Below are 24,245 nucleotides of genomic sequence, written 5' to 3'. Positions count from 1 at the left end.
AACTTCCGTTTCGTCACCGTCCTTCAGGGGTCGTCATCCGTCACGTCACGTCGCGGACGTGCCGTTCCCCAGACTGCTAGAGAGGAAAGAAAGAGAGAAAGCTCGCACCTTTCTGCCATGGAAGAGTCCCCTTCTTCTTCCCCAACCCCATGACTGAATCCTCCCCTTCCCCTCCTCCTCTCCCGGCGCCACCCGCCATGACCGCTCCACCAAGCGAGAACTCTCAAGCCCTCCAAGCTCCCCTCGACGGAGACGCGGTCGCGACCCAGCGCCGGCGCCGGAAGCGACCCACCTCCGACCGCGCCCCGGCCCGGACCCTCCGCGGCCTCCGGTCCGCCGCCCGGCGCAGCGCCGTGTACGACGAGAAGCTCCTGGACGAGATCATCAGGATCCAGATCGAGGACGGATCCGACGGCGGATATCGCCGCCCGAGGCGATCGCCGTGGCGGGAGATCGACGTGGAAGCCCAGATCGCGTCCTCGCTAGGGTTCCCCCCCGATTCCCTCATCGAGGAGGAGATCGAATCCAACGTCGTGCCCACCCTCGGCGGAGTCGACCAGGCCAACTACATCGTCGTCCGGAACCACATCGTGGCACGGTGGCGAGCCAACGTCTCGGTCTGGCTCGCCCCGGCCCACGCCATGGAGTCGATCCGGTCCGAGCACCGGGCCCTGGTGACGTCAGCTTATGGGTTCCTGCTCGAGCACGGCTACATCAATTCAGGGCTGGCGCCGGCGATCAAGGAGGCGGGGTGGCGGCGGCCGGGCTCGTCGTCGACGAGGGGCAACGTCGTCGTCGTCGGCGCCGGGCTCGCCGGGCTCGCTGCGGCGCGCCATCTCCTCTCCCTGGGGTTCAAGGTGGCTGTGCTGGAGGGCCGGCTTCGTCCCGGGGGCCGCGTGCTGACGAAGACGATGGCGGCCGCCGGCGTGGCGGCCGCCGCCGACCTCGGTGGCAGCGTGCTGACCGGCATCAACGGTAATCCCCTGGCCGTTCTAGCCAGGCAATTGGGCTTCCCTCTTCACAAAGTGAGGGATCACTGCCCACTGTACCGCCCCGACGGCGCCGCCGTCGATGCCGCCATCGACGGCGCCGTCGAAGCCGCCTTCAACCAGCTCCTCGAGAAGGTCTGCAAGCTGAGGGAGACCATGGCCGAGGAATTGAGCACAATTGACGTGTCTCTGGGCACTGCTCTGGAGGCCTTCAGGACTGTTCACGCCGTGGCGGAGACGGCCGAGGAGAGGATGCTGCTGAGCTGGCACCTTGCCAACCTCGAGTACGCCAACGCGGCGCTGCTGTCGGATCTTTCGATGACGTTCTGGGATCAGGACGATCCGTATGACATGGGCGGCGACCATTGCTTCATTCCAGGGGGTAATGGGAGGTTTGTGAAGGCCCTGGCAGAGAATTTGCCCATCTTCTATGGGAAGAAGGTCAGGAGAGTGCAGTATGGAAGTGATGGGGTGATGGTTTACACTGGAGGAGGGGAGGTGTTCAGAGGGGATGTGGCTCTCTGTACTGTTCCTCTGGGGGTGCTGAAGAAGGGGGAGATCGAGTTTACGCCGGAGCTACCGGCGGAGAAGGCGGCGGCGATCCGACGGCTGGGATTCGGGGTGCTGAACAAGGTGGCCCTGCTGTTCCCCTTTGATTTCTGGGGAGGGGAGATTGATACTTTCGGGACGTTGACGGCGGAGGAGAGGCGGCGGGGGGAGTTCTTCTTGTTCTACAGCTACGCCGCCGTCGCCGGCGGGCCGCTGCTCGTGGCGCTGGTGGCGGGGGAGTCCGCCGTGGAGTTCGAGGGGATGTGCCCGGCGACGGCGGTGAAGAGAGTGATGGATACTCTCAGAAGGATCTTCTCTGTGAAGGGAATTCAAGTGCCTGAGCCAGTTCAAGTGGTGTGCACCAGATGGGGGGCTGACGAGTTTGCCTATGGTTCTTACTCTTATATAGCTGTTGGGAGTTCTGGTGATGATTATGATGTTCTTGCTGAGAGCATGGGAGATGGGAGAGTGTTCTTTGCCGGGGAGGCGACGAGCCGCAAGTACCCGGCGACGATGCATGGGGCTTTGCTGAGTGGCTTGAGAGAGGCAGCCAACATATCAAGAACAGTGAGGATAAGGTCAAGCTCTGTAAGTGAAGTTAAAAGAGGGGAAGTGGTCTTTGATGTGGAGGAGTTTTTCAAGGATCCGGATGCGGCGTTTGGTGGGTTTTCGGTTCTGTATGATCCGGGATCCGGGGAACCAGGATCTCTCTCTCTTCTGAGGCTGGGGTTTAGAGAGAGAAAGCTGGAGGCTGGGTCTGGGGTTCTGTATGCTGTGGTGTCTAGGAAGGAGGTTGAGGAATTGGCCGCCATGGACAGGGATGCAGACAGGTTGAGCTTGCTGGCTAGAAGGTCTGGGACTAAGCTTGTGGGAAGGAAGGGGTTGGGTGTGTCTGGTGAGGCTTTGATCTCTCGGATTGCGACAGCAAGGAAGAGCAAGAGCGTTGACTAATCTGCAACATGAAGATATTGACGTTGACCAATAATACAGAGAGTTTACTGAGATTCTATGTAGTTCAATTCTTTCATATCTTTTGCTTGAAGGTGTCTGAAACAGCAATCTTCGAGGTCAGTTTTCCCACTGGATTATCTTTGATTGTTTTTTTTTTCTTGAGAGAAAAAAGGAAGAGCACCCTGGAATGGTGATCTACCCAATACTCTATAGATATATAAACAAGAGTTTTAAGGAGGACCACATTGGGCCCCGATTCACGTCTTTCTAAACCAGTCTAAAACCAAACCCTTCTCTTCGTAAATGACTCTGACTTTGGGTCAGCCAGATGGAGGATTTCTATGATTCTTTCACAATGTTTGTTGATTTTTATATAAATTATCAATGCGGGACTTTTGACTTGTGCATATACGTGTTAATATTTTAATCGAAAAATTTGGATGTTAGTGTCCATCTGTGTGACTGGTTGCTATCTCTCACATGGGCAAGGGACTATTTAGTGCAGATTGACCATCCATCTGCTACTATAGTGCAGGGGCAGGGTCGCGGAAGGGACGATTGTTTCGTCCGGGGACGAAAAAATCGTCCCATCCAAGGGTATGGACAAAATTTGGGACGAAATTCGCCTGAGGACTATCGGACGGAGGTCTTGGATGATGGACGGAATAATCTGGACGAAAAACTGCCTGATTCACGTCCGACGGTTGAGATGTAACCACGTGGCCTTGGCATGATGATTTGCATCAAGGTCCCTGTATTTTTATGCGCGTGCAAACTGACGCCGCACATATAATTGTACATATGTCCCTTCGCATTCTCTCCTCCGTATTTCCCTAAAAAACTTAGAAAAATCTATATTAATATATTAAAAATATAAAACGGGTTTTTTTTCGTCAGGGACGAGGGATGGGATGGTTTTTTCCCTGGACGGGACGAAAATTTGTTCCGGGAGGACTGGACGGGATGGTTTTTGTACTGTCGGACAAAAAAGTTGTCCTGTCCCGTCCATTCTCCATGTTCGGGACGATCCAGAACTATATCTGCTTCATCTCTCTCTCTCTCGTCTGATGCATGGAAGTGGTGGTCATATTATTATGTATATTTATAGTGCACGAATGTGGATGGGACAGTTTGTTCATCCCGGGGGCGAGATGCATAGTCCTGTCCAAGGCATTGGACAATTGATGAGATGGAAATTCATCCGCCGGACTAAGGATGGACATGGGATGTAATGTAATACATTTTCTTTTTATGATTTTTTATCAAAATTTGAAACTTCTATGAATCGGAACGTCTATTGTTTTCCATTCCAACAAAATGGGATTTACGATGGGACGAAAACCTTCTCGAACCGTCCAGCGTCCCCTGTCCCAGACAATCGTGCACTATATTTGTATGTGCATATTATACCAAGTCTTTCTTTACCATGAGTAGTATGATTTTTTCTTGTATTTTATTAAATCTTCAGTCCTCTTGGGACCTGCCCTTCATTTTTTTCTATTAAATCATGGTCCCTAGTTCATTAATTGGCTGATCTATACCCAACATTTAGCAGCAAAGATTAATGCGTTAGAAGTCTGCCCACGCGCAATAATTATCCAAGGCCTCGGGGCGATTTTTCTGGATTCTGATTATTCATTTGAGTTTGATTTAATTTTTTTTAACTTACCGGCCATCGGACCATCGAAAATTAGGATATTTGTTGCCGTCGAATTTTGCAGGTCAACGGCAAAAAGATTATTTGATCTTCGGATTTTTTTAATCTGTTTTGGTCGTGGAAGGAGATGGGATGAGAATATTTATCCCATTGAAATTTGTACCATCTACTTAAATATTTCAAATTTCTCTCGACGGTAGAGTTACGGTATCTTATTTAAAATGAATTAAACTAGGCGAGTAGGCCAAGCTGCATGTGCATTGGCTAGACTGTGATATATTACGTGCATTGACTTCCTTCTGTGCCATGGTTGGGCCTTCGTTCTCATATCCACCAACCCTTTCTCTCTCTATCTCTCTCTCTCTATCTGTCTCTTTCGTTCTCCACTCTCTCCTCTTACCCTCTACAGCTGTTTTTCTCTCTCGTTCTCCTCTCTCTCATCTCTCTCTCCTCTCACCCTCTATAGCTGTCTATCTCTCTCGTTCTCCTCTCTCTTATCTCTCTCTTCTCTCACCTTTATAGCTGTTTGTCTCTCTAGTTCTCCTCTCTTTAATCTCTCTCTCCTCTCACATTTATAGATGTTTGTCTCTCTCGTTCTCCTCTCTCTCATAACTCTCTCCTCTCACCTTTATAGCTGTTTGTCTCTCTCGTTCTCCTCTCTCTCATCTCTCTCTCCTCTCACCTTTATAGCTGTTTGTCTCTCTCGTTCTCCTCTCTCTCATCTCTCTCTCCTCTCACCTTTATAGCTGTTTGTCTCTCTCGTGCTCCTCTCTCTCATCTCTCTCTCCTCTCACCCTCTATAGCTGTTTGTCTCTCTCGTTCTCCTCTCTCTCTCTCTCTCTCTCTCTCGCTGTTTGTCTCTCGCGCTCTCTCCCGCTCTCTCTCACTGTCAGTCTCCCTTGTTCTCCTCTCTTTCTCTCTTCCTCCCTCTCCTTGTCTCTCGTTATACTCTCTTTTTCTCCCTGACTCTCTCCATAACTGTCTCTCCCTCTCTCTCGTTGTCTGTCTTTCTGGTTATCTCTCTCTTCATCTCTATCTCTCTCGTTCTCTCTCTTCATCGCTCTATCTCTCTCGTTCTCTCTGTCCCCCTAGCTCTCTCTCTCTCTCTCTATCGATCTGTCTCTCTCGTTATCGATCTCTCTATTGCTCTGTCAGTCTCGCGCTCTCTTTCTTGATCGATCTTTCTCTCTATAGCTCTGTCTCTCTAGTTCTCTCTCTAGGGATCTGTCTCTCTCGTTATCCATCTCTCTATTGCTCTGTCAGTCTCGCTCTCTCTCTTTCTCTTTATCGATCTTTCTCTCTATAGCTCTGTCTCTCTCGTTCTCTCCGTCTCTAGTTCTCTCTCTGTATGGATCTGTCTCTCTCGTTATCCATCTCTCTCAACTGCTCTGTCGGTCTCGCTCTCTCTCTTTATCGACTTTCTCTCTATAGCTCTGTCTCTCTCGCTCTCTCTCTTATTTACTGTTTATCTCTGGGCGCTGTCGGTGCCTCATTTTTCATGCTGACGTACAAATGTAGACGTAGAGTATCCATACGCAGTCGCAGTCAAAGGGTCGTCCTCCTAATAAAGAGAGAGAGAGAGAGAGAGAGAGAGAGAGAGAGAGAGAGAGAGAGAGAGAGAGAGAGAGTTAGATAGAAATGGGTTTAGCTAGGATAGATGGATTCTTAGGTCGAGGTTTATAGATGGATGGTTATATATGAGATAGATGGAGAGATAGAGATGGTTTTGGGTAGAATGATAGATTAATGCGAAGATCAATGTTTATAGATGGATGGTTAGACATGAGAAAGATGGATCGATATAATTATGTACATGCATATATGCTGATGGATGGATACATAGATAGATATACCGATGGAGACGAACATAAATAGATAGATTTATAGAAAAGGAGACAGAGATACAGATTAACTTACAGATCGACAGATAGAAAAATGGATAGATCTTTAAATCCATATATAGATAGATAGATAGATATAAATATGGAAAGACAGAAATAAATAGAGATATAGGTCGATAAATAGACACATTGGAAGATTTGTGAGTTGATGGACAGATAGATGGATCAATAGACTGACGGATATATTGACATAAATACATATATCTAGAAAGGTATTCGAGATAACTTGATGAGGCCAGGAGAAAGTATAAAAATCATTTTAAAGCTCTGACAATGATATAAGTATTATATGTCATGTATGCAGTCATGAATTATGATAATGATGCTTACTACTCACTCATAGAAAATTTATTTTCAACATGGATCAGGCGAGGGAGGAAAACCTGTTGCAGCTGAACCCTTGCTTTTCCAATCATTTATTTTTTGGTGATTTAGCGATTCACGTGAATGAGCCCATCATCATTGCTTAGGGGGCACAGCAGTTATTTTCAGAAAATGGGTGCTCTGCATGAAATTGTACAGAGCCAATGGCAAAGTGAAAAGAAAATAAATCCCCCAGTCACTGTTGTAAGAGAGAGAAAATCTCTATTTGGAACAGAGAGAGAGTATGTGTGAGAGAGAGGGAGACAGTATAAGAGAGAGAGTAGGAAAGAGAGAAGTGTGTGTTTGTTACTAGTGAGATACAGAGAGAGAGAGAGAGAGAGAGAGAAAAGCGTTTGTAAAAGAGAGAGAAGTGTATGTGTGTGTTTGTAAAAGAGAGAGAGGGAGTGTCTGTGAAAGAAAGAGAGAGATTGTGTGTATTTGTGAAAGACAGAAAGAGAGAGGAAGAGGGAGAGAGATTGTGTGTTTGTGGAAGACAGAGAGAGAGATAATGATAGAAAGAAAGAGAACGAATGTGTGTGTTTGTGGAAAACAGTGGGAGAGAGATAATGACAGAAAGAAAGAGAGAGATTGTGCGTGTTATGAGTTAGAGAGAGAAAGATAGCGTGTGCGTGTGAGTGAGACAGAGAGCGAGAACGAGAGAGCGTGTGTGTTTGTGAACGAGATATAACAAGAAAGAGAGAGAGAGTGTGTGTGTGTGTTAAACAGAGAAAAAGAAAGAGCGTGTGTTTGTGTCTTGTAAGAGAGAGAGAAATAGAGAGAGATAGAGAAATAGAAAGAGAGAGAAATGGAGAGAAAGATAGAGAAATAGAGAGAGACAGAGAACTAGAGAGAGACAGAGAAATAGAGAATACAGAGAGAGAAAAAAAATAGAGAAAGATAGAAAAATGGAAAGAGAGAGAAATGGAGAGAAAGATAGAGAAATGGAAAGAGAGAAATGGAGAGAAAGATAGAGAGAGAAACGGAGAGAAAGAGAGAGTAGAGAGAAATAGAGAAAGATGGAGAAATGGAAAGAGAGAAATGGAGAGAAAGATAGAGAGAGAAATAGAGAAAGATGGAGAAATGGAAAGAGAGAGAAATGGAGAGAAAGATAGAGAGAGAAATAGAGAAAGATGGAGAAATGGAAAGAGAGAGAAATGGAGAGAAAGATAGAGAGAGAAACGGAGAGAAAGAGAGAGTAGAGAGAAATAGAGAAAGAGAAATGGAAAGAGAGGGAAATGGAGAGAAAGATAGAGAGATACAGAGAGAGATATAGAGAGACAGAGAAATAGAGAGAGATATAGAGAAAGAGAGAGAGAGAGATAGAGAAAAAGAGAGAGATAGAGAAATATAGAGAGTAGAGAGAAAGAGAGAGAGAGAGAGAGAGAGAGAGAGAGAGAGAGAGAGAAGTAGAGAGAGAGAGACTGGAGAGAAAAATAGAAAGAGTTGAGAGAAATAGGAAATAGAGAGAGAGATAAAGAAATAGAGAGAGAGAAATAGAGAGAAATATAGAGAGTAGAGAGAAAGAGAGAGAGAGATAGAGAGATAGAGAAATAGAGAGAGAGAAATGGAGAGAAATATGGAGGGAGTAGAGAGAAAGAGAGAGAGAGATAGAGAAATAGCGAGAGAAATGGAGAGAAATATAGAGAGAATAGAGAGAAAGAGAGAGATAGAGAAATAGAGAGAGAAATGGAGAGAAATTCAGATAGAGCAGCGAGAAAGAGAGAGATAGAGAAAAAGAGAGAGAAATGGAGGGAAATATAGAGAGAAACGATAGAGAGTGATAGGGAGAGAGAAAGATAGAGAAATGGAGAAAGAGAGAAAGACAGAGAAGGGGAAAGAGAGAGAGAAAGATAGAGAAATAGAGAGAGATAGAGAAACAGAGAGAGAGAGAGAAAGACAGAGAAATAGAGAGATATAGAGAAACAGAGAGAGAGAGAGAGAGAGAGAGAGAGAGAGAGAGAGAGAGAGAGAGAGAGAGAGAGAGAGAGAGAGAGAGAGAGAGAGAGAGAGAAAGATAGAGAAATAGAGAGAGATAGAGAAACAGAGAGAGAGAGAGAGAAAGATAGAGAAATAGAGAGAGATAGAGAAACAGAGAGAGAGAGAGAGGAAGATAGAGAAATAGAGAGAGATAGAGAAACAGAGAGAGAGTGAGAGAAAGATAGAGAAATAGAGAGAGATAGAGAAACAGAGAGAGAGAAAGATAGAGAAAAAGAGAGAGATAGAGAAACAGAGAGAGAGAAAGATAGAGAAATAGAGAGAGATAGAGAAACAGAGAGAGAGAGAGAGAGAGAGAGAGAGAGAGAGAGAGAGAGAGAGAGAGAGAAAGATAGAGAAATAGAGAGAGAGAGAGAAACAGAGAGAGAGAGAGAGAGAAAGATAGAGAAATAGAGAGAGATAGAGAAACAGAGAGAGAGAGAGAAAGATAGAGAAATAGAGAGAGATAGAGAAACAGAGAGAGAGAGAGAGAAAGATAGAGAAATAGAGAGAGATAGAGAAACAGAGAGAGAGAAAGATAGAGAAATAGAGAGAGATAGAGAAACAGAGAGAGAGAAAGATAGAGAAATAGAGAGAGATAGAGAAACAGAGAGAGAGTGAGAGAAAGATAGAGAAATAGAGAGAGATAGAGAAACAGAGAGAGAGAAAGATAGAGAAATAGAGAGAGATAGAGAGACAGAGAGAGAGAAAGATAGAGAAATAGAGAGAGATAGAGAAACAGAGAGAGAGAAAGATAGAGAGAGAGAGAGGGGAGAGGAGAGAGATAGAGAGGGAGGAGAGAGAGAGAGAGAGGAAGAGAAAGAAGAAACGCGGCTTTGACTATCGAGAGGGAATGGGGAAGAAGGGGGAAGGCGGCAGTCTGAAGAGCGTCTACAGAGAGAGAAATAAAAAGTCTGGTGTCTTACTCTTACCGAAAGGGAGACGTGAGAAACCTCTGAATCTCGCCACCGACGAGCAACCTCATGAATGCGGACCGTGAATTTAATACCCTGCTGGCGATCAACCTGCGGCCTTCTCTCCCCCCCCCTTTCTTTCTTCCTCTCTACTCCGATCTATCCACTCCTCCTTCCCAAAGCTCCTCTCGTCATCTCCTTCGTCCTCTTCCACATCCTTTCTACCATTCTCGTCGCCGACCCAAGAACAAGAACAAGAACAAGAAGAACTCTCTTTAAAGATTTGGGTATCTCTCCAGCCAGTGAAATTCGCCTCGGATTGGTGTAAGGTCTCTCGTCGACCCATTTCTCCTTCGTCCTCTTCCACATCCTTTCTACCATTTTCGTCGCCGACCCAAGAACAAGAACAAGAGGAACGCTCTGTAAAGATTGGGTATCTCTCCAACCAGTGAAATTCGCCTCGGATTAGTGCCCTCTTCTTCTCTCGTCGACCCATTTCTCCTTCGTCCTCTTCCACATCCTTTCAACCATTCTCGTCGCCGAGCCAAGAACAAGAACAAGAAGAACGCTCTGTAAAGATTGGGTATCTCTCCAACCAGTGAAATTCGCCTCGGATTGGTGAAAGGTCTGCGTCGGCGCCTCCTCTTCTTCTTCTCTCGTCGACCCATTTCTCGTCTCGTTCATCTACGACGTGGGTCTCCACCATAACGAATATTTGACTCGCTTTTCTTCAGAAACGCAGGGGACTGTTGAAAGGCCTCCGTCGGCGCCTCCTTCTCTTCATCTCTCGACGACCCATTTCTTCTTTGCGCATTCTGGGACGTGGGTCTTCGTCGATTTGAGGCCTTGTCTCAGTTTCCTTCAGCGGGCACGCCGGCGACGGCGATGTCGAGGCCGCTGCAAAGAGGGCAATCCGGCGGAGGCGCCTCTAAGTGGCAAGATTACAAGCGGTCGTTCGGGCAAATCCCCAAAGAAAAACTGCCCGACAATGGCGCCGAGCAAGAATCTCGAAGCCCAATTCAACCGCCGCCGTTGAAGACCCGGAAAACCGCAGTGTTCTTCCTCATCAAGCTCTCCATCGTTCTATCCATGGCGGCAGCGGTTTTAATCTCACTCTACTGGACTGTCTCCATCTCTATGACCAGTAGAGGGAAGATCCATAGCAGGATCTACCGGCGTTTGCAAGAACAGCTGGTAGCCGATCTGCAAGAGATTGGGCAGCTTTCGCATTTGCCGATTAGATCTAAAGAACTGGATTGGTGCCCGCCGGAGCTCGAGAACTACGTGCCTTGCTATAACATCTCCGGAGATTCAGATCTTAAGGTGGATGGAGAGATCGAACGGCGGTGCTTGAGGGAGTATTCCAGCGAGGAAGGGTGCGTGGTGGCTCCGCCGTCGGATTACAGAATTCCTCTCAGATGGCCGACGGGGAGGGATTTTATTTGGAAGGATAATGTCAAGATCAGTGGTGAGGAGTTTTCTTCGGGGAGCTTGACCAAGAGGTGAGATGAGTTTGCCTTTTTTTGGGAATTTTCTTGCTTGTTTTCTCAGTTTTTCGGTGTCGGTGTGGGTTGTAGGATGATGGTGGAGGAAGAACACATCGTTTTTCATTCGAATTCTTTGATGGTCAACGGGATGGAGGACTATGTTCATCAGATTGCTGAGATGATCGAGCTCAGAAGCGAGTCTGATTTCAACCGCGCCGGCGTGAGTGGTTTTTTTCCCCCTTTTGATATTATACTTGGGAAGTATAATAACCTGTATTTTTTGCTGTTTTGCTGTATTTCGATGGTTCAATCATCTTCCCACAACGGGAAAAGCTTAGTTTTCTTCTTTTTGAGAGCTTTCTGTGGAAATTATTCTTTCCGATGGTTCAATCATCTTCCCAAAACGGGAAGAGCTTAGTTTTCTTCTTTTTGTGCGCTTTCTGTGGAAATTATTCTTTTCAATGGTTCAATCATCTTCCATAAACGCGAAAAGCTTAGTTTCCTTCTTTTTGGGCGCTTTCTGTGGAAATTATTCTTTTCAATGGTTCAATCATCTTCCATAAACGCGAAAAGCTTAGTTTCCTTCTTTTTGGGCGCTTTCTGTGGAAATTATTCTTTTCAATGGTTCAATCATCTCCCATAAACGGGAAAAGCTTAGTTTTCTTCTTTTGGGGCACTTTCTGTGCAAATTATTCCTTTCGATGGTTCAATCATCTTCCATCAACGGAAAAAGCTTAATTTTCTTCCTTTAAGTCGCGTTCTGTGCAAATTATTCCTTTCGATGGTTCAATCGTCTTCCTGAATAGACTGTTTTCTTTAACCTCAGTCAGAAGCGGCATGATCTTAATTTTCTTTGTCTTCCGACGTTGGATAAAAAAATTTACTTTTTTGTTTTTTTCAGGTGAAGACAGTATTGGACATTGGGTGTGGCTTTGGGAGTTTCGGAGCATACCTCTTTTCAAAGAAAGTTTTGACGATGTGCATTGCAGATTATGAAGCCTCGGGTAGCCAAGTTCAAATAACCCTTGAAAGAGGCCTTCCTGCTATGATCGCTTCTCTCTTATCCAAACAACTCCCTTACCCTTCTCTCTCCTTCGACATGGTTCACTGCGCGCAATGCCTTGTTGACTGGAGCGCAAAAGGTAGCATCTTTTTTTAAAAAAGTAAAAATTGTTGTAATTTCATAATTGAAAAAATCTAAAAATAAATTAAAGACAAATGTTCATCATCCATTGTCTGAACTCAAATTCCTTTCTTTCCCAAGTGGGAGTCGAAATGTGAGGCCAGGTCTGTTTTTTTCCATGTTCTTGGTTTTTTATTAAGATTTATTTTTGGCAAATTTTTGATACAGATGGTATCTATCTTCTCGAAGTGAACCGGGTTCTCCGGCCTGGGGGTTACTTTGTCTGGACCTCTTCGTTAATCTCAATGAGATCTCTGCGGAATCAGGAGAATCGCAAGAAATGGGACCTGATTCGGAGTCTGACAGAGAGCTTCTGCTGGGATTTGATGACCCAACAAGAGGAAACCGTCATCTGGAAGAAGACTGACAAGAAGACCTGTTACAAGTCTCGGTGAGCCCCTTGAAAACACACATTCCTTCTTATGTGTTATTAGGATTGGCATGATGATGAAATTTGCCATCGTAAACCCGAAGTCTTATCATCGTCATTCATGTTTAAGTTTGGATGAATGATGACAAAAATGACAATTTGGCATCAACCAATGGGTGACGATGGTGGCTCTTAGGAACCACTTGCCAATGAGCAATCATCTGTGTCATCGTCTATTGCAATGACTATCATTGGTGCCAAAGTAGAGTTGACGGCCAATGATGAATTCATGATGGTGATCATCATCGTCCAGGTTTAGGTTTTAAAGAATGACAATCTTAATGGCTGTTTCTCATCAACCAATGGATGATAATGACCACGGCGGCTCTTGAAAACTGGTGCCAATGATCGTCCTCTTGGCATCTTGATCATTGACGCCAATCTAGGGTTGGCATATGATAACAGATTTTTCATTGTCATCATCATCCCCAGTTCTCGTCATCATCATCGTCATCAATGGTTAGTCTTGGAAGAATAATGACGGTGATGATGATTTGTCATAATCTAATGTAAGGCCATGACCGCTCTTGGAAATCAGCTGCCGATTACAAATCAGCATTGCCATCCTTATCCCCAAATCTTGTCATCGTCATCCATGTTGGGGCTTCGATGAATGACAATGCCAATTTTTCATCAACCCGATGGATGATGAGGGTGTGTAATTATCATCACACACTAGTCATCGTCATTGTTGATGTCAATTCCTTGTCATCAAGGTGACAGCTCCCAAATTTTCATCATTCTTGTAGATGAGTCAGATGATGTAGTCATCTTTGGCCAAAACTTCTAATCAATTAACGCCCACATTTGGGGAAACAGGAAGAAGGCCCGGAAAGGTTTCAGTAATTTTAGAGAGGTGATGTCAGCATAATTATCTCTGATTAAATCAGCAGGGTGGAAAATTTCTGAGCATCCTACACTCAATATAAACTATTTGGAAAAGATTGCCTGAGCTTTTCGTTTATTAATGTGTAACCGAACCCAGCTCCAAGTTGCAGAAAAAATCAAACATTTGTACTGAATTTCTTCGCGTCTGCATGATGGATGAGAAATTTCTTTCAGAATCATCTCCGACTGAGTTTTCACTTGTGCCAGGAAATCAGGGCCAGAGATTTGCAGCTGGACTCTTGACGTGGAGTGTCCATACTACAAGCCTCTTAGTCCATGCATCGGGGGAACACGTACGCACCGCTGGGTTCCAATCGAGCTCCGGCGACAATGGCCCTCCGTCGCCACTGCCCCTGAATCTTCCCAACTCAGCTTATACGGTAATTAACACCCTCAACCTGTCCTTGAAGGTTGATCAGAGAGACAAGTGCTCTTAAGCCTTTGACTTAATTACAATGCAGGAGTAACTGCAGCGGAATTCGCCGAGGACGAGCAGAGATGGAAGTCAGGTGTTAGTAATTACTGGGCCCTGCTCTCACCGCTGATCTTCTCTGATCATCCAAAGAGGCCCGGCGACGAGGACCCTTCCCCGCCGTCGAACATGGTGAGGAACGTGATGGATATGAATGCCCAGATTGGTGGGTTCACTGCTGCTCTTCTCGCGGCTGGCAAATCTGTGTGGGTGATGAACGTTGTGCCAACAAGCGGCCTCAATCGCCTCCCCCTCATTGTCGATCGTGGATTCCTCGGCGTTCGCCATGACTGGTACAGTCTCTGCCTCTGCCATTTCTTTTAAGCCTCGCCATTTTACAAGATCATGCTTACGGTCTCCTCCAAGTTGGCTAGTTGAGTACTCTGCTTATGCTTACCTCATTGTTAACGAGGCTTCCCTGGAAGTACTATCCTTTTTTTTCTGCATTATCTTTTGATTTCCATTTTTTTCGAAGTTACAATCTTTCAGTTCTTTTGATTTCTCGAATTTGATCGAAAACAGTATCACATGCTGAAAGATTTGCATCTATCGATAAATGTTCAGGTGCGATGCCTTCCCTTCTTACCCAAGAACATACGACATGTTGCACGCCGATAGGCTGCTCTCTTCGGAGACTTTCCAGAAGCACCGTTGCTCCTTCTTGAAGCTATTTCTTGAGATGGATCGCCTCTTGAGACCAGAGGTACCGTCAATTCTCTTTGGCATTCTCTTTCTCTCTCATATCTCTGTTTCTTTCTCTCTCTCTCTCTCTCTCCCTCTCCCTATCGCTTCTCTTTCCCACTCTATTGCTTCTCTATTTCTCTCTCTTTCTCTCTCTATTGCTTCTCTATTTCTCTCTCTCTCTCTCTCTTCCTATCCCTTCTCTTTCCCTCTCTATTGCTTCTCTATTTCTCTTTCTCTCTCTCTCTCTCTCTCTCTCTCTTCCTATCGCTTCTCTTTCCCTCTCTTTTGCTTCTCTATTTCTCTTTCTCTCTCTCTCTCTCTTCCTACCGCTTCTCTTTCCCTCTCTATTGCTTCTCTATTTCTCTTTCTCTCTCTCTCTCTTCCTACCGCTTCTCTTTCCCTCTCTATTGCTTCTCTATTTCTCTTTCTCTCTCTCTCTCTCTCTTCCTATTGCTTCTCTTTCCCTCTCTATTGCTTCTCTATTTCTCTCTCTCTCTCTCTTCCTATTGCTTCTCTTTCCGTCTCTATTGCTTCTCTATTTCTCTTTCTCTCTCTCTCTCTTCTTATCGCTTCTCTTTCCCTCTCTATTGCTTCTCCATTTCTCTTTCTCTCTCTCTATCGCTTCTCTCTTTGTCCTCTCTCTATTTCTCTCTCTCTCTTACTCTCTCCACTCTCTCTCTTCTCTCTTCTCTCTCTCTCTCATGCTCTTCCTCTCGCTCACATTGCTCTCACCCTCCCTCTGGCATGCTCTCCCTTTTACTCTCTCTTTTTCTCCCTATCTCTCACTTGCCCTCCCTTTCTCTCTTTTGCTCTCCCCTCTTACTGTCTCACTCTCTCTTTCTCATGCTCTCCTCCTCTTGCACTGTCTCACCCTCTCTCTGTTTCTGTTTCTCTTACTGTATTGCTCCCTTGCTCTCTCTCTCTCTCTCTACCTAAACAGTGTGATGATCTTGTGGCAACTGATGCAGGGGTGGGTGATAATCCGGGATAATGCGCCGGTGATCGAGTCTGGTCGGACTCTGGCAATGAGGCTGAAGTGGGATTGCAGGAGGATGGAAATGGACGCCAACACCGGCGACAGCCTCCTCCTCTGCCAAAAGCCATTCTTGAAGAAGCCTGTCTTGAGTCTAGTATGAACTCTATTTAGCTTTACCATTTTATTTCTCTTATTATTATTATATTATAATTCATACCCATTTCCCGGGCTCTGTTCATATCAATAATTTTAACCAAGTTGGGTCAAAGTGATGCAAGTGTCCTCCCAGAGCCGCAAGGATTTGTGGGGCCCGTTGTAATTGATTTTTTTTCTTTTTTTTACCCAAAGTCGGATTGGAGCCATTTGCAGGAAAAACTCTGTAATTTTTTTTCCTCCCCCTAGAAATTCATAATAGTCTGGTCTTGATCATGCAAAAAATAATTTCAAAAGGATCGTCTCTTTTAGTGTCCTCACTAGTTGTTCTTGACCCAGGAGAAAAGAAAAACAGCTTCTGGAGTAACTTATGGGTTTCTTTTCATGTTAATGTCATCTGTTCCTGAAAGAAAGAAAAACATTTAGGTGCTCCACTGTCATACCTCAAGAATCTGTTCTTTGCTGAGAAAAAAAACAAAAGAGGAAACTACTTCAAAAACTCCATTTCTGCAATCCAAAAATCTGTTCTTTCAAAGAAAATAAACAAATAAAAGAGAGGTCATCCGGGGCTCTATCTTCTTGGAGCAGAAGCAGAGGGCTTGGGTTTGCGGCGGTGAGCCCTGCCTGCCGACTGAGACGGGCTGGGTCCGGCTTGTCGGGATTGCCGAGACCTCGCCCCCAGACCAGGCCCGGCCGCACCAATAGCCACTTTGGAAATGAGGGCGCCGTCTCTACCCCGTATGGGCTTGATGGCCTGCCGGTTCAAGTAGGCCAGCCTAGGTAGCAGCCCAGTGACCACCTTGCGGAGTTGGTCAACGCCGACGTTGACGAGGACCGGGTTGCCGAGCAAGTTGAGCACTTGAAGGGATTGGTAGTTGGAAATTAGTTGACCCAGCGACTTGGCGGTGGTCAACCGGTTGAAACTCAGGTCAAGAACCTGAAGCTTGAGCAGTCTGTGAAGGCCCTCCACGTCACTTATCTTGTTCCCCGCCAGGTATAACTCCTTGATCAGGGTGCAGTTTCCCAACCCTATTCCCAGCCAGAAAGAGATATATATATATATATATATATATAAGTCAGCATATTGATAGGTAGAGAGATGTGGGAGCAGAGGGATAACAGATGAAGATAAATTTATGTAGATAGAGGAAAAAGAAGAACAGACATCCATCCTTTCATGGAATAGATGGATAGGTGGACAGATGGATCAAGAAAAAAATGTAGATAGAAAGATGGATAGACAAATAACTGTGAACATAAAAATCGATTGACAGAAGGATAGATAAATAACTATAAATATACACATCGATAGGCCGATAGATAGAGAAAAAACTAAAAACATAAAAAATAACTATGAAGGGATAGATGTATACGTAGATTTGCTCACCATGGCCAATGCGGGAGATTTTATTGTAGCTAAGGTTGAGGACCCGGAGACGAGGGAGCTCCCTAAGGCCCTCGATAGCCGCCATCTTGTTCCTCGACAAGTCAAGAGATTGAAGGCTCTTCGGGAGCACCCCGGGGGCGATATGAACTAAACAATAAATTCACCAGAACAATAAGACCCACTTAATAATAATCAAAGTAGTAATAATCAAGCAAAAACTTAAGCAGGAATCCACCATCACCCACCAATGGAATTGCCGGAGAGGTTGATCACTCTGAGGCCAGCAAAGGCAGACATGACGGCGAGTTTCGTCTGCGCAATTTCCTCCGCCGCCCCCCGGCCACTGCTCATCTTCGTCGGTTCAGTTGACTCAAAAGCCTGGTCAAACTCCAAGTCAACGGTCCACGCTGGGTCATCCCCAAGGGAGTTGACCCATTCGTTGACCCTGTCCAGAGGAGAAGAGGAAAAAACTGCAACCTGGGTCTCCAGGTTGGAGCAAGACCGCCGCAGCCTCGGCGATCCTGACGAATCCGACGGTGGCAAGGCACCAGGGTCGCTGACGTGGCTGCTCTGGATGAGCTCCTCCTCTCTCTCAATCATCTCATCAACGTTGATTCTCAGATCATTTACCATCCCTGGACCTGCTGCTTCTTCCTCATGTCCAAGTTTTTGGAAATGGCAAGCAGGTTCATTCCTCTGATCCATCATTGATTTCGTCGTATTCATAATCGTCATCGTCGTCTTCTTCTTCTTCCTGAATAGCAGCCCAGAGAAGCAGTGGATCTTGGCCATCTCTACCATTCTGAATTTTACAGGCTCCAGAAAACTGTCCTTCAGATTAGATCAAGTTCTTGGTTGGATTGAAAACTGTTCTTAAGGGGTTAGCCGTTGTCAATTGGGGATCCCTTAACCCCGCAGTTCAACAGAGATTGATGGAAGAGATGGCTGACGTGGGCTCTTTTCCACACCTTAGTTAAGGTGTGAAGAAGAAGAAGAGATGAGGAGATGGCCAGAATTGCAGGCGGATTTAAAAATCCTCCCTCCCCTGTAATTAAGATACACAGATGAGAAGAAACAAAGACAAACTAAGAAAAATGGCATTACAAGAAACTCGTCTGCAATTAAATATCCCCTTTTCTGACGTGATCGTTTCCTGGGTTAAACCGATATCGTTTCGACCAATGTAATTGAATATCTCACTCACACACTACACACCAACCGTATATTACATGTTTAATTAAGTAAATAGACGATACCCACAATGAATTAAAGATTTGCAAACGAGAATTCGGCGCTGGACGATGAACGAACAGTTTTAAGAAGCATCAAACAACAACGAAATACTGAAATGAACGAGAAAAAAAAACAGAAAGAATCAACGAACCAGAAGAATGCGACCGACCCGGAAGCCCTAACTGAGCTCTGCTTCACCGCAGACCCCAAATGAATCGAAAATCGCAGAGAAGAAGAACAAGCTTGTAGAACATCACCCTTTGCGGTTTTATAGATGTCGGCGGGACGCGGTCAAGCTAGAGAGATAGTGAGAGAAGAGAGAGAAAGAAGAGAGAGGAGGGAGAAGGGAGGGCGATATGGAGAAGGGAGAGAAGGCTTTGCGATATTTGAACGCGCATCTCACGCGGTGAGCCGTCAACGGATATCTGATCGAACACGTGGCGAGAGGATCGTATCGAATGGACGGTGGAGATTGGCTCAGAAGCTTCGGGTTGTGGGCCGGTGGGCCAGCCTGGGCCCAACGGTCTGCGGCATTTAAAAACTCAACGGCTAAACTCTCTCCCAGTTTTTTAATACTAATTTCTTCATCTAAATACTAATTTTCTTTTCTTCCTTCCTTACCGGACAAAAATTTGGGCCCAACACTTGGCACTAGGGTCAGCCCGTCCCTATGATAGTATCGGATGCAGACATTGGAACAGATACTTGTATCGGGTACTAGTAAGCACCGTAACAAAATCTGATATATACATTAGTCAATCTTCGGGGGGTTGCAGTTGGATGACACTTTTCTGGTATTTGGATATTGGATATGGAATATAAGCATCTGATAGTATTCTGGTATTTGGATGCTGATATTGGATATCATATTTGTACGGCAGATATCGGTTTCGGACATAGGTGGGGGAAAGAGGGAGATAAGAGGGGGATAGGAGGGAAATGAGGAAGAAAGAGAGGGAGAGAGCAATGGAGGATGACGGACGGGGAGGGAGAATTTTTTTCATTATGATTATTTTCAGTATTGATATTGTGAATAACATTATTTTGATTTTAGTAATTATTTTTTAGAAAATTCATTGATTTTGCTAATTTATAAGTTTCCTGATTTGATTAAATTTAGTCATAAATAAGTTTAAAACTTTAGTTATTGAGCATGCTAAGATTGTATATAATTATTCTGCTCTGGACAATGGTCGGGAATCATAAATTCTGAAATGCAAACATTCCCAAGTATGGGTCTGTTGAGTGGCATGTTGGGTTCTATGGGCTTTATTGAAGTTCCTAAATCAACTTGCGTAGTGGAAAACATTGAAATCAAACTACATTTAACGAAAAACTTAACATGATATTTTCAACATGTGTGGAATTTATTCCATTCTCACTTTGCTCCCTTGAGGAGTTGCTTCAATCCTTTGATGTGCCCAGCTTGTAGACATATCCATGAAATCGATGTGATGATGCATCTCATCTTGAACAGCTTCAATCATCTGTGAAGATCTACTAGATTTTCTTACCATCTAATCTCACAAGATAGGAGAGAAATCTAATAAGGGAACAAATAGGGGGCTCCTAAAGATGGCAGGCATGGGCACTTAAAATGGTTGTCCCCTCTATTTATAGTTCATTTAGAACTTTTCTCCGAAGCCCATATAATTCACCAACATCCATAGATCTTGTGTGTGTGGCACCCTAGGCCCATATAATTCACCTTAGTATAATCAAGGGGTTGCTGATGTGGCGATGGGTGCACTAGAAGGTTAAGGGGTTCAATGTTTACAATTTAATTCCAATCGTTAACCCCTCTTGAAGCAAGATCTAATGACCAGGGACAGATACGTCCATCTATGCGCCTAGTCATCGGCCCCTCCCAAGGGGACCCTCATAGTTAATCTTAGGGCATGGGAACTGTTGGGTTCTAGAGGCCTTGACATGGATGAATAAATCAAAATATTCCGCAGCGGAAGACTTGAATGGAATCAAAACGACATCAATATAATCATGAAATGAATTACCTTCATACGGATCACATCAGTGATTTCTTGGATCCTAGAGTGAGCCGAGTCAAGCTACTCAAATGTGCAGCCTCTAGATGTATCCACGCGATCCTTGGCACGCCAAATATCCTCCTTCTCATTGACAAACCCCCTTCTTTCTCCGTCATCGTCGTTACGTCGTCACGATCGCATCAGGGATGGAGAGGGGGTGTTGGCAGAGGGGAGAAGAAGGGGAAGGCCCGTGAATAATTCAGGCTTGAGGGAATTTCATTCAATGCCTTCCCCTATTTATACCAAGTGGGTATTTTTCATAAAACCCCCAAAACTTAAGTATATCTTCTAACGTCCAAAATACCATTTGCGTGTGACCCTCTAGGCCCATATATCAGTCTAGTTAACGACTCTAGTGGCCCAATAACCTTTATTGACATTCCAAATTAATTAACTATATTATCATATAGATTAATTAATGTCGACTCAATTTAACCCAATCAATAGATCGAGTCTCCAACACATAGGGTGCCAAACTACACCTCAAGTTCTAGAAGATACAAAGGAGTGTGTATTGACTCACTTCATGGACCCTGTTCATCATCGGTTACCATGTATGTATAATCCCCCATCCACTTGACGCTCCTTGAATGACTTAGGGTATGGTCAACTGTCAAACCCTAATCGGTCATCCGAGCTAGTACTCATGCATTCGAAAATCATCGGAGAACTCTTCTCCCGATATTTCACTACCGTGGCCAAGGACTTCATTGCATTGTCTTCCTTGAGCTGCCACCTCTTATACCGAGGGTGAACGATCCTATCTTGACAACTCAATCATCTTCGTGAACTTCTTGATCTACCCGAACTAATATAATTTAGAATCCCATGATTAAAGACTCGTTGGCCATAGTCAAAGTACAATCGTCCGTCCACAAGATGTCTTTGGTGTCTCAGGTCTAAGGACCACTTACACAATCGTCACATGAATCAACCTGATTGACAGTATGGTATAATACCATTCAGGGATTCATACGGATCAATAAGTGAGCTCTTTCCACTAAAGAACACCAACTATCTATCTTTAGTGTCTCCACACTAATGGCTACGGGACTAGCCATGCTCATCATATGAGTGAAGCTAGATAGTGATATTCTATCTAGATACTTCGATGTCCTTCTCGCATATTATTCGAATAGGAATGTTTAAAACACATGCTTAAAGACTAGTGATTTCTATACTACGATCTCATCACAATTCACTAAGTTTGATCATGTATTCAAGGACTTCATTATAAGCATCACATATGCACTATAATGAATATGTTCTATTAATGAACATGGAACGAGATATCGAATGTGTGATTGGCTAACTGGCCACATATATTTCCATCAACTTGTACATTCTGCTCAAGCCTAGAAATTTAGAAATCAGACCAAGATCAAGAAAAATAATAAGAAAATTTACTAACTAATAATCCCAATTACACTAAAATTCAAATAAAAATACAATGAAGTAAAAAATACCGAATGAAGTTGGTCCAGGCTGGTTCTCCTCTATGTCTTGCAGATGCGAAAGAATTCCTTCCAGAATGACCTTCTCAACTTGAATATCTGCTTTTATATTAGGTTAGACAGTAAAAAACTACAATTTACCCCCATTAAGTAAATATTTTTTATTCATTGATGTAGGATTGACTGAATTATCCAACCATACAAATAGAAAGAAGAGGTTGAGACGAGCAAAGCCATACAAATGTGAGCTCAATCCAACTTCAGGACCAAAAGTCATTAATAAATGAAAATTGGCCAATCTGAAATATTGGATAAATTTTCATTTATTTAATTTAAAATTTTCAATACATGCATTGCTGTGTTGCTCTCTCATTGGTTGGGAAATTTTTTGACTCATTTTGGCGGGTGTTTCTCAAGGCACCATGTACCCCACGGCAGAAATAAGAAAAAAATAAAAAATACAAGATACATATCAATATGTACTTACCTGTACGTTTGTACTGTCGCCATCTAACTGAACACCACCACATCACCACCCGTGTGTGCGCTTTGTATGCGCTGCAAGGGCGATGCACTTACGGCCCTCAAAGGATTTATTTGCGTACAATGTTTAGGCTGTCGGATTCTCTTCTGACGGCCAGATTAGGCCACGTTCCCGCGCGAAACCAATCTCTTGGAGTTTTGCACTAAGTCCCTGCTAAAACTTGCACGTGCAAATAGACACTGCCCAAAAATATTTATGCATATGCCCCTCCAATTTCTCTCTCTTCCATATTTCCTTAAAAACATAGAAAAAATCCAGATTATTTGATAAAACCCTCAACTATTTTTAATTAGATCTTTACGCCTGCAATGCGCAATCGAGAGCTGTTTTAAGGGTATATTTGTAAACAAAATTTCAGAAAAGTCCCTCCGCCTTAAAAAATTGATTTAAACTACTAGTTTCTTTATAATTATATCATTTTTCTACTTAAAAATTCATTTCTTCTTTGAATAAATTCCCAAAAAATTCAATAAAATTCTAGACAAATCTAGAAAAATCAGTAATTCATTTCACATTAATTAACATTAAAATTAATTTTTAAACCTACCATTTACATTTAATAGAGATATTCCAAGCTTAAATAAATTTTATAAAATTCATAAATTAACAGAAAATTAGGAAAAATCAGAATTTACTTAGAATATGAATTAACTTATAAATATACGATAACAACCCTATTTTAAACTCTTTAAATGCATAAAATTTTGCTAGTTATCTGAATTAAGCATAGAGTTTAGGGTGTTATCCTGTACAAATAGGCATCTTAACAAATGTAAAACTCATCTTGGAATTGCTCCTGTTTTAGCAATGCTAGTGAAAGAAATTGATTTTAATATCTAACTATTTTTCTTGGTGCATATTGTAGATTTAAGATAGAAATATAAAGTGAAGTGGATTTACTCTCCTCGGGTCACAAATTTCCTTGATCCTCGTGAAAAATAAGAATCTGAGGTGAGTCTTCTTGCACTTACTTGGTTGTCTTCTTCTCGGCCTCATCCATTGTTTCACATCCATCTATTTTGACCCATTCACACCCATCCACATCCATCCATCCAAATCTACCCATCATTACGCATCATCCATCCATATATTTGTCATCAGATCTTATTGTGCCCAAATTTATGCAGTAATTATCACAAATAGATACATCCTTATATCATCCTTCTCATCTGTATACATTTCTATTTAATAAGATATATCTTCTCATCATCCAATGACCATAAAAAAATGCATTTAATCCAGTACTATATGTTCCCTATGGAGACGACCATTGGTCTTTTCTAACAACTCAAATTATTTTATGAGTGAAGGTTTATAAGTTTTTATTGATTAACTAAAATAACAAAAAACCTTCTCCATGAAATGTCTTAAGTTGGCTCAATTCCTGGTTTCATTGATCAATGATCTCATCAGAGGTCTAATCCAAGATTGTATAGCTTGTCGGATTAACCAATGATCAGGTTATTTTACTAATGTTCAACCCATTCAGCGATCAGACCCTTGATCACATAGCAACCCCACTCAAATGACATGATGGTTGAGGTGATCAAGCTGGCTATGGTCAGCGCATGGTAGAATTCATTTCATTAATTGAATTTGGAATCATGGAGTATCCTAGTGAGATTGAATCCATGAACCCTAAAAGGCGGCTCCAAAAGACCTAATGCTAGTGTGTGTGTGTGTATATATATATATATATATATTTCACTCTTTTACCAGAGTAAAAATATTCACAAACAAACATGAACACAAACGGCACGGTATGTACAATGACACAGTGTTAGGATAATTCACAAAGGAAAAGACCACTCACGAGCTGAAGTCGAGAATTCATGACTTCAACCTTTTCAATTTTTATTTTCAGACTTCTTTATCCGCTGTCACTTCTCTCTTAACTTTCTCTTTGTATTCTCCTATTTCTTTTGTTGACTTCTCTACTTTTTTTTTTGTCCTTTTTCTTTGCATCTGTCTCCCCCTCATTTTTTATATTCATTATTATGTTCAAGCTCTC

General features: G+C 43.6%; 3 protein-coding genes across 6 annotated transcripts; 2 read left to right on the top strand and 1 right to left on the bottom strand.

Moving 5' to 3' along the window:
* Nucleotides 1-122: 122 nt before the first annotated feature.
* Nucleotides 123-3,774, top strand: LOC144701787 (lysine-specific histone demethylase 1 homolog 1-like). 3 transcript variants are annotated; one of them, XM_078573549.1, is made up of 2 exons: nucleotides 123-2,605; nucleotides 3,387-3,774. In XM_078573549.1, exon 1 carries the CDS (start codon nucleotides 150-152, stop codon nucleotides 2,487-2,489), a length of 2,340 nt encoding a protein of 779 aa, XP_078429675.1. In that variant the 5' UTR covers nucleotides 123-149; the 3' UTR covers nucleotides 2,490-2,605; nucleotides 3,387-3,774. The 3 variants fall into 3 exon arrangements, with proteins under 3 accessions (XP_078429675.1, XP_078429677.1, XP_078429674.1); XM_078573551.1 differs by lacking the exon at nucleotides 3,387-3,774 and adding an exon at nucleotides 3,025-3,306; XM_078573548.1 differs by lacking the exon at nucleotides 3,387-3,774 and adding an exon at nucleotides 3,020-3,306.
* A 5,565-nt stretch (nucleotides 3,775-9,339) lies between these two features.
* On the top strand, nucleotides 9,340-15,793 carry TSD2 (S-adenosyl-L-methionine-dependent methyltransferases superfamily protein). Of its 2 annotated transcripts, none has more exons than XM_078573543.1 (9): nucleotides 9,340-9,923; nucleotides 10,041-10,800; nucleotides 10,876-11,005; nucleotides 11,687-11,927; nucleotides 12,137-12,359; nucleotides 13,494-13,666; nucleotides 13,748-14,051; nucleotides 14,323-14,461; nucleotides 15,411-15,793. In XM_078573543.1, exons 2-9 carry the CDS (start codon nucleotides 10,184-10,186, stop codon nucleotides 15,576-15,578), a joined length of 1,995 nt encoding a protein of 664 aa, XP_078429669.1. In that variant the 5' UTR covers nucleotides 9,340-9,923; nucleotides 10,041-10,183; the 3' UTR covers nucleotides 15,579-15,793. The 2 variants fall into 2 exon arrangements, with proteins under 2 accessions (XP_078429669.1, XP_078429668.1); XM_078573542.1 differs by having other exon boundaries at nucleotides 10,033-10,800.
* A 263-nt stretch (nucleotides 15,794-16,056) lies between these two features.
* On the bottom strand, nucleotides 16,057-18,542 carry LOC144701784 (Outer arm dynein light chain 1 protein). The gene is made up of 4 exons (XM_078573544.1): nucleotides 18,343-18,542; nucleotides 17,204-18,003; nucleotides 16,959-17,105; nucleotides 16,057-16,600 (listed from the first exon to the last, which is right to left on the bottom strand). Exons 2-4 carry the CDS (start codon nucleotides 17,757-17,759, stop codon nucleotides 16,143-16,145), a joined length of 1,161 nt encoding a protein of 386 aa, XP_078429670.1. The 5' UTR covers nucleotides 17,760-18,003; nucleotides 18,343-18,542; the 3' UTR covers nucleotides 16,057-16,142.
* Nucleotides 18,543-24,245: the final 5,703 nt, after the last annotated feature.

This window comes from Wolffia australiana, chromosome 4 (assembly GCF_029677425.1).
Source record: "Wolffia australiana isolate 7733 chromosome 4, ASM2967742v1".
Taxonomy (NCBI): domain Eukaryota; kingdom Viridiplantae; phylum Streptophyta; class Magnoliopsida; order Alismatales; family Araceae; genus Wolffia; species Wolffia australiana.
This window is presented reverse-complemented; position numbering and strand designations above follow the sequence as displayed.

What these genes read in the sequence shown, in the direction of transcription:
- LOC144701787 (XM_078573549.1), top strand. Translation starts at nt 150, where the DNA reads ATGACTGAATCCTCCCCTTCCCCTCCTCCTCTCCCGGCGCCACCCGCC.
- TSD2 (XM_078573543.1), top strand. Translation starts at nt 10,184, where the DNA reads ATGTCGAGGCCGCTGCAAAGAGGGCAATCCGGCGGAGGCGCCTCTAAG. An exon ending in TCGGGGAGCTTGACCAAGAG is followed by an intron (nt 10,801 to 10,875) that starts GTGAGATGAGTT and finishes TGTGGGTTGTAG; the next exon opens with GATGATGGTGGAGGAAGAAC. An exon ending in CTCGGCGTTCGCCATGACTG is followed by an intron (nt 14,052 to 14,322) that starts GTACAGTCTCTG and finishes ATAAATGTTCAG; the next exon opens with GTGCGATGCCTTCCCTTCTT.
- LOC144701784 (XM_078573544.1), bottom strand. Translation starts at nt 17,759, where the DNA reads ATGGTAGAGATGGCCAAGATCCACTGCTTCTCTGGGCTGCTATTCAGG. An exon ending in CCTCTCCGGCAATTCCATTG is followed by an intron (nt 17,106 to 17,203) that starts GTGGGTGATGGT and finishes TTTATTGTTTAG; the next exon opens with TTCATATCGCCCCCGGGGTG. An exon ending in AATCTCCCGCATTGGCCATG is followed by an intron (nt 16,601 to 16,958) that starts GTGAGCAAATCT and finishes GGCTGGGAATAG; the next exon opens with GGTTGGGAAACTGCACCCTG.